We start from the raw sequence: 9345 nt of genomic DNA, 5'->3' as shown, positions 1-9345 counted from the left end.
TCGAGAAATGTCACCACTAATTTCACTTATTCGTTTCTCAGTAGAAGTATTCACAGTTGACGGACTTCTTTCCCTTACAGAAAACATAAATCAGTTCATCAAAATACTCGTTTTAATTTATGGATATGTTTAAATCGTAGTAGCATCAATTAATCAGTTGAAGTAAGCAGGTAATTAGTATTTATATATATATTATTTTGGTCCGGATATGAAAAATTCAATAACTAGATACTGGAAGACTTGGAAGTTATATATACGCAATAAGTTAATATTTTAAGTTCAAAATAGTAATTACAAATTCCACCTAACCATCCCACGTGAAATCCATATTACAATGTTAAGGTAGTTTTAGCACGTCTTTCATAGATTTAAGGAAATAACGAAATTATGGGAGAGCTAGTTATTTTCAAGTTTGTCACGAGTTATATGAATGCTGTTAGAGTTCATAAGCCTTGTAATGTATTAATTCACGCTTCTTAAATATTACACATATGATTTTAAAATATATGACATGTAAAATTCTACCAAAATGTTTGAAATTTAACAATAAATTAAACTAGACGTACTTCTTTGCGTGGAAGATCATCAGCACAGAGGCGCATCAAAACCTCTCAGGTTCGGAAATCATCGAAAACATTGACTCCCCTCTTGTTGCAGAAGCCCTAGCGTTCTATCACGGGATTAGAAAGGCGATCGATCTAGGCCTCCCCTCGATCAGCTTCCTCTCCGATTGCAAAACGTTCACCAGAGCCATCAGCACCAAAAGTCAGATCAAAGAGATCTATGGCATCCTCAAGGATATCGACAGTCTCTCTTCTAACTTTGTTTCTATCTCATTCCATTACATTCCTCGTTCTCAGAACAAGGATGCTGATTCGTTAGATAAAATGGCCCTTAAGGTCCATCTATCTTCATTTTCGACTCTGGGCTAGCTCTCCTGTGGGCTTCAAACATCTCTTTGCTTTTTTCTCTTAAGTTTAAATATATGCAGTTGTTCAAAAAAAAAAAAAAAAATTAAACTAGACGTGTACGCAGTAACGCTGCACGTATACAGAGAGGCGTGCCTACCCTTTAAATTTTGAGGCATTGGCCTCAGATCCCTTTTCATATCAGTTAATTTTGGGGCCCCAAATTTACGATTAATGACATAAACAAAATGATAATAATCATCTACAAATATGTTTTTTTAAACCTTGTTCGTTTCATAGACGCCACATTCAGCAGCAGCGGCAAACAAATGTACGGTGAACGAGACAAAAATAACAGACGCAGCGGCAATCGCTGATGGACTTCCAAAGACACAAGTAATAAAAAGCCGATGCCGTTAATAATTTTCCGAGTCCGTTTTATCTTCCGTTTGTTGCCGCAATGACTGCAAAATCAGTCAACCGTGCTTCATCTGTGTTGTGTGTTGTTGTCATTAAAGCTTTAGTTTTTTGATGCTACCGCTGTTTTCTGCGGTGACGAAACGAACAGGGTTTTAATAACCAAACCTCCAATATTCCCATTTCTTGTTATGAGCTTTAACTTCCGTTTTTAATTAATAATGTTGATAACTTTTTCAGTGTAGAATTTATTTTTATTAATAACAAAACATATAATGATTTCCACTAAAAGTTTTTATAATGTTTCATAGTATAATTTCAAAATTTGAAATAACAAAAACCCAGTTTTTTTATTTGTCAACTTAAACTAAAATTTTATTATTATACTAATATTACTATATTATCTTTTAACAACATTATTATTGTTATTATTATATATTGAAAATAAGAGAAATTATTTTTGCCTTAAGTCCCGATTGTTCTAAGCACGGCACTGACGTATAACCACTACCAGGGCTGGGCATTTTATCCGTTAAATTTGATTCGATTCGTTATCCATTACTATTCGATCCGGAAATTCCGGATATCCGTAAGCTTTCGAGGCAAAGCAAATACTAAAATTCAATATCCGTTAGAATCGAAGCAAATCACAAATATTAAAATTTTGGGAAGCGAATATCCGATCCGATCCATCAATATATAAATACGTGTATATTTTGATTATATTTAAAGTTTTAAATGTATAAAAATATATAATTATTATTCTAACATGTGATTTGACAGATTCTATTCACATTATTACTTATATAAAAGTATTACATAAAAGGAATATAAAATATTTATGACAATTCTAATTTCTTTCTTAATATTTGTGATATTATAATTGTTAACTGAGTTTAAAAATTTACAAAATATGTAGGTTCATTACTTTTTTTAATTTTTATCTTTTATATCATGCACAAAAATTATTTCACAAAACAAATTTGTATCGAAATTATAAGATTATTTGTATTAATCAGAACAAATGAGATATCCGTAAGTATACGTAAGCATCTATCTATTTTTCGGATATCCGTTTTTTCGAATATCCGTATTTTTCCGAAGCAAATCAAATCGAAAAATTAGATATCCGTGATATTCGAAGCAAATCACAAATATCTTCAAAACCCCGAATATCCGATCCGTGCCCAGACCTAAGTCCACTACTTGTAACGGAGATATATACGTACAGCCTGGAAGTATGTATGTACATTATAATATTATCTAAACACTAATAAAGAAGTACGTAATGACCATAAATTAACTAAGCAACAAGAAAGTAAATTTTAGCTTAAAATGAATGTTTCAAGTTTAGTTAGAAAAAAACAAATGTTTCAACTTGTTTTTTCCATCAATTAAGCAATGCACCATTTATAACACAACAAATAATAACTAATGATAAAAACTTTCTCAACTAATATTTGGATAACAAACTAAGCAACAATAAAATGATATTGTAATCAATACTTGAAGTCTTGATCCAATCTACTTTGATTTCCTTTATTGGATGACAGTGTTTGGAAATTTTCTATATAAGTAATCTGTTTGAGATTTGTTTATTTTTGGTTTGTTTTGCGACTCTACAACATGATTGCTGAAATTAATTTAAAAATAAATCATACATAACCTAATTAAAAAGAAACTCAAATTTCATCAAGAATACTATGTCTTGTTTTCTTTCATCATTTCCAATCAACATACTTAAAATACATCACTATAAACATTCTTTAATCATATATCTCTCTCTTTGTTAGTCCGTATCTCCGGCAAACCCCAGATGAAGATCCAATGACTTAATGCTTCTCTTCGAGTCAGAACGAGAAGTCAGATCTCTCTGGAACTGAATCATGTTTTGCCTCACACCATACATCTTAACCATCTCACCATTTTGCTCATTTAGATCTTGACACGTATCCTTATTACCGAAGCTAATTTGCGACGACATAGACGCCCACTCCTCGTTGAACACACCCATCTGACTATTCAAATGCATGGAAGAGAACGTGCAATACGACGGCGTTTTACATTGTCTCTCAAACGACTTCGTTATTGGTTGTTGGTGGGTGGTTAGATAATAACCGATGCTAGCTCGTCGAGCTTGAAGCTGAAGCCTCTTCTTCTTCAGCCTCTCCTTCTTGTGAGCGTTCTGGTGACCGCCCAAGGCTTGAGAATTTGCAAACTCTTTGCCACAGTATTGGCACTCGAGTCTTTTCGCTTTGAACGGCGCCGTGTTGTTCGTTGAAGAGCTTACGCTATCCGCTGTCGTGAGTTCAGGCGAACGATTACCGCTGATGAGTTCGAAACCGAACAGTTTTATAGTCTTATCGGAGGACGTGCCTGAGGAGCTTTCGCCTGTACGAGACATTGTCGGAATGTATATATTCTGGTGGGTTTAATTAATTTATAGGAGTTGTGTACGTAAATGATCATCTTTATATAGCAAAGTTTGAGATGGAGCATGTTTAGTTTAATAATTTGTAACTAGTGATGCATTGCATCTGTACTTTAATATATCGTGGAGGAATTTAATATGCCATGAACAGCATCGACTTTATTTTTTAGGGTTTATAATAAAATTAGTTGTTTGAATCTGAGGGGTGACGAGAAATGATCTCTGGAAAATAAATCTTGATATGTATTAATATACACTACACTAACCGAGGAAAATATATGGATTACCATGCGCCTACATTATAGGACGATATACCATAGAACGGGACAAATAATATATATATATATATATATATTTTTAGACTATATAAAGACTTAACTTGTCAACTTGTTTTATCGTTTGTCGTATGCATATAAAGCATAATATTTGCTTAAGATTTATAAACTTGGCTTTAAAATGGTGTGGAAAAATACTTTCTGTTTAGTGCGTGAATAAAATAGTTAGATTCAGTTGGGATTTGATAAATTAAGTGTATATGAAAAGGCATGCAGCGATCACACCACTTGTGACAATTAATACAAAAGTTATATCCTAAGCTTAAAGAGAAGTTTAAATGTTGTTATCACATTAAAAATAAAATCAAAGTCAATGAAGGATAGGAAGAAATAAAGCTCATCAGTATAACCCAAAATATATAACCAAACTGCAAGGGGAAGGATAATACTATACTACTTGAATCCCAAAGTAATATTAAAATTCGGTACGATACTTGGCACCCATATCATCATTTATTTTACATCCAGCCTCATTTCTAAGCGACTAAATGACAGTTTTTCTATTAAAACTTTCACTCAAAAACAAATACAAATGAATTGTCATCCGATGTTCTGAACCAACAAAAAAAAACTAATTATTAAATATACTCTTAGATATTATATTAGGACTTATTCTTGGGTTCACTCCTTAGGGTGAACCTAAAGGTTCACCAACCAATAGAAATTAAGTATTTTTTATTTAATATTTTTTAAAAAGAAAACAAAATCTTGTTAAATTATATTATGTTTTTAAAATAAATAACTAAAAATAAATAAAAATAGTAGTAATTGAAATTTTTTTTAAAAAATTTTAAAACTATGATTCATCCAAACGGTTTAGAGTTTACTCAAGGGTTCCGGATTTCCCAAGGGTTTAGGATTTAGTATTTAGGGTTTAGGGTTTAGTATTTTGGGTTCAGAGTTTTTATTAAAAAAATATTTTGCAACTACAAATGTTTTTATTTATTTTTAGCTATTTATTTGAAAACATAATATAATTTAACAATATTTTGTTTCCTTTTTAAAAATATATTAAATATGAAATACTTGAATCTTATTGGTTGGTGAACCTAAAGGTTCACCCTAGGGGGTGAACCTAAAAATAACTCTTATATTAGTCATGTATAGGTTTAGAAAATTCAGTCGTTCAAAAAAAAAAGGTTTAGAAAATTCCCATCAATTGAAAGTTGCTCGCATACAGATCTCTAAGATCTGATAATGGAGGATGGACTTAAGCTTCTTTGTAAGTTATCGCAATGTCTTCCACCTATACCCATTCTTATTTGTCTAGTGATAAAAGAAAGAAAAAGCCTATGTTGACCATGTTTAATGAATGCTAATCAAATTATTAATTCAATCAGGGAGAATTGCTAGTTCCAAATCAGGGAATACAAGAAGTGGGCAATGATGCAAGCATGTATACTATACAACAAATAAAAAATTATTCCCAAGTCTAATCTTCAAAACAAGATCTTGGGCAAATCTTCATAAAGCATGAGAAGACATTATTTTAAATAGGAATAAATTAGTATTAAAAATGGTGTAGCTTATTCTATTTCTCAGGTGAATCAAGTCATGAGATAATCTTATATTTAATAAAAACAATTCTAATGAAATGCAATTTGGTTCGGACAGTTGTTCCATGAAGACCCACTGCTCTTTAACTTAAAAGATAGATCAAATAGATCTGTCCACAGAAAAAAAAAGATCAAATAGATCAAGAAAATTAGCTGAAACATTAGGTGTTGTAAATATGTTAACTCTTACAACCTACAATCCTTGATTGGTGGACTTTATTGGTGCCAATTGGTGTCGCATGCAATTTCTTATCTCATGTATTTTATTTTGTTTTTAATTATTAAAAGTGTACTACTCTATCAACTCAGTGAAATAAGAATTCCACATAAGTATGCTACCAACAATCATCTATATATATTCCAATAAAATGTGGAATCTAAACCTACTAGGTTTTTTTCTCTAAATTTTAATTGTGGTGGCTACTAGATGGGTGGGTTGGTTTTAATAACATCTAATAAAAATAATATATATGATATATATCTACAAATTATTTCCACCTGACCTTCTTAATTACTATATGTCTTTTTATTGCTATCGAGCAACTTAACATCAATACAAAAACCATTTTTGAGAGGTAGTTAGTCTACAATGTGTAGATATTAATATTGACTAAATTCAAAGAAACAATTGTTACTTAAATTTTAAATTTATTTTTTCATATGTTACAAAATATGGATACAAACATTTCTTAATTGTTTATTAATAAAAATTAGAGATCAAACGTTCAAAATGAACAATTTCAAGAACAAGAAAGAAAATTAAATCAGTGGTGACCATTTAGAAGTAAGAACATATGGGTCGGACACAGACAATATTAGGCCTTCACTAAAATTTTCATTTTGGGGCTTATATAGAATATTAGTCCGGCCTGCGAAACAAAGAAGGTCCACTCTCCGTGGGCTAATACAAAAATACAACAAATTACGAAGACACCCAAATGTCAGCATGCTTTAACTTGTAGTTTTGGAATTGCAATACTACTTTTACTTTGGGCGTGATTGGCAGAACGTTACTATAAACATTATACTCGTTTAACATTGATCACATAAGCATTTAAAAAAAATAGAAAACGAATGTTCTCCAAGTGTTATATGTTCAATGCTGGAGATTTTAGTAGAGTATTTACGTTTAAAATATATATATTTTTAAAATAAGTATATAATTTATTTATTTTTATTTAATAATATAAAATTACGTTTATAATAAAAAAAATTGTTTCTAAAAATAAAAGTTGAAATTATATATTTTAACTTTTTAAAAGAATAATATTTCACATTTAAAATATAATATAGTTTTTATAATTACACATATCATTCATTAATTTTAATACTAAACATAACAATATATTTATATAATATATTATAAAATAAACATATCTATATTATTTAGAAATAAATAAATTATATATCATATATCAATTTTTATGATAATATTATATATGAATCATATACAGCTATATCAATAAATAAATACTGATAATATAAAATAAATATACCTATAATATTTAGAAATAAACACTGCTATATATAATTAATATATTTTATTTAATAATATCAAAATATTTCACATTTAAAATTTAGTTTAATTTCTATAATTAAATAAAATTAATTATTTTTAATAACAAGTATAATATATATTATAGTTTCATATATATTATTTTAAAATAAATATGTTTCTAATTTTTATGATAATTTAAAATATTATATTACTACTGCTTTACCAATCAATTTATTAAAAAAATTAATGAATACATACAGTTTATGTAGCATACTTGATATTTTGCATATTTACATGATTTTATCCATTCATTTTTGTATATTTTGATCATCTATATCTCCATTTAGGCATATTTAGGTTGCATTGCATTGCATATGTCTATATCAGGTCTTGGAAATACTTGGTGGTGAGTTTGGAGGCATTTGAAGGGTTTTGAGTCAAAAAAGTGAAAGATGAACATGGATGAAGGTCTTGAAGATATCTTTTGATGCTCATAGTTTGGGAGGACATGGGAAATTGAGATAGCTTTCTAATGGAAGTGGTTTCAAGTCATTTGGAGTTATATTGGAGGAGTTATGATCAATCTAATGGAGGCATATCAATACCCGACCACAGTACGCCTGGAGCGGGGTTACGGAGCGGGGTCGCAACCACGCTGTGTATCCAGAGTGGACAGACAGAGCGGCGTCACATACCCCACTCGGGTTTACACAGAAATGGAGGAAAAACGGCTGGAGGGGGGTTGTGACCCGGGTACGGAGACCCGGATACGGAGGGTCGCTGCATGTTTTCATCTTAGGCGATTTTTAATGTTTTTAAGAGCTTTTTAGACTTTTTAATATCACCTATTAGGGTTGGAAATGATTATATAAATACTTCTGAGTTCCCAAAGTGGGGATTAACTATTTTTCTCTCAAAAAACACATTTGTAAACCTTGAAGAAAGCTTGGATCTTTGATCTTTTTTCATCATATTTTCTTTGTGTTTGTTGGATTATCTTGTTCACTAAGCATGTTTAACCTTGAATCATCTTTGGTTTTTGGGTTAATCATGTCTATTAGTGAGTAGATCTATCTAAGATTCATGGACTGGTGATTAAGGGTGATTAGTAAAGATCTAGGGTGTGTAGTGTTAAATCTACTTCTTTCCTTGCTTGATGAGGGTTCTCAATGCTATTTTGGTCTTGATCATATTAAAATAGATCCTTAGGCATTTTCTGCCCGAAAGGTGTATGATGAAATACCTGAACCAACTCTTCAATGCTTTTAATGCACTTTGCCAAAAAGATCTGTTGTTAAAGGTGTTAAGATTGCTAGTAGACTTGTTCTCCATGATTGCTTTAGTAACATTCAACCAAAGAGAAATTTGATGCTTGAGTTGCTTTAGCAAATGAACATTCATCTAGGGATAGAGCTTGTTTAGTATTATGTCTAGGCATAAGGAAAATACTTGATTGATAACTTGTCACCTTTAGATTGGATCTACATCACTCTATGAGTCCACTTGCTTCCTATTGAGAAAGAAAGTTCACTTTTTATTGCATTTCTAGTCTAGTTTTAGTTCACTTCACTTCACTCAATTGGTTATACTTAAATTAAGCATAAATTTGCATTCCATTTGCATTAGAATCACTTAGGATTGGTTCGACAATCTCTTACACTACAACATTTGATAGGGAGCTTTGAAAACTCCTAGCATCAATATTGTCTCCACAAGTTATTATTTTTACTTTATTATCCGTGTTACCAATCGAGACTTTCGTGTTAATTAGTCACTTTCAGTGTTTGGAATACTATATGGAGTGTTGACAAAAAGAACCTATGAGAAGTGTATTTTATTTAGCATATAATATCTTTGGTGCAAGATGATTTAAATAAGACTGCAACAGTACTTTAAAAGTTTCTCCAAAACCGTAATCAAGTACCAAAATAAATTTAAAGGATAAATGTCAATGCTTCAGTTTTCGGTTGATGTACAAACTACAAAGTTCCTAGAAAATATCTTAACTTTGAATGTATATGCGACATTGATCATTACTATTATGGATTTCTTTTGGTTAAACCCTCGATTTCTAGTTGACATCATGAAGATTTGATCTATCATTCGTTGGCCCATATCGTTTGAAAAACTAATTCACAAATCAATTTTAGAAATTCGCAGTTTGTTTTTTAAAAGAAAAATGAGCATATGTCCATTGTAA

The 9345-nt window shown here is 30.6% G+C and overlaps 1 protein-coding gene across 1 annotated transcript; it reads right to left on the bottom strand.

Moving 5' to 3' along the window:
- Nucleotides 1-2952: 2952 nt before the first annotated feature.
- On the bottom strand, nucleotides 2953-3760 carry LOC108860450 (zinc finger protein 5). Its single transcript, XM_018634329.2, has one exon. It carries the CDS (start codon nucleotides 3727-3729, stop codon nucleotides 3115-3117), a length of 615 nt encoding a protein of 204 aa, XP_018489831.1. The 5' UTR covers nucleotides 3730-3760; the 3' UTR covers nucleotides 2953-3114.
- Between the last annotated feature and the right edge of the window lie 5585 nt (nucleotides 3761-9345).

Source organism: Raphanus sativus, chromosome 5 (genome assembly GCF_000801105.2).
Source record: "Raphanus sativus cultivar WK10039 chromosome 5, ASM80110v3, whole genome shotgun sequence".
Classification (NCBI taxonomy): Eukaryota; Viridiplantae; Streptophyta; class Magnoliopsida; order Brassicales; family Brassicaceae; genus Raphanus; species Raphanus sativus.
The sequence above is the reverse complement of the archived record's forward strand: the minus strand, read 5'-3'. Positions and strand labels throughout refer to the sequence as shown.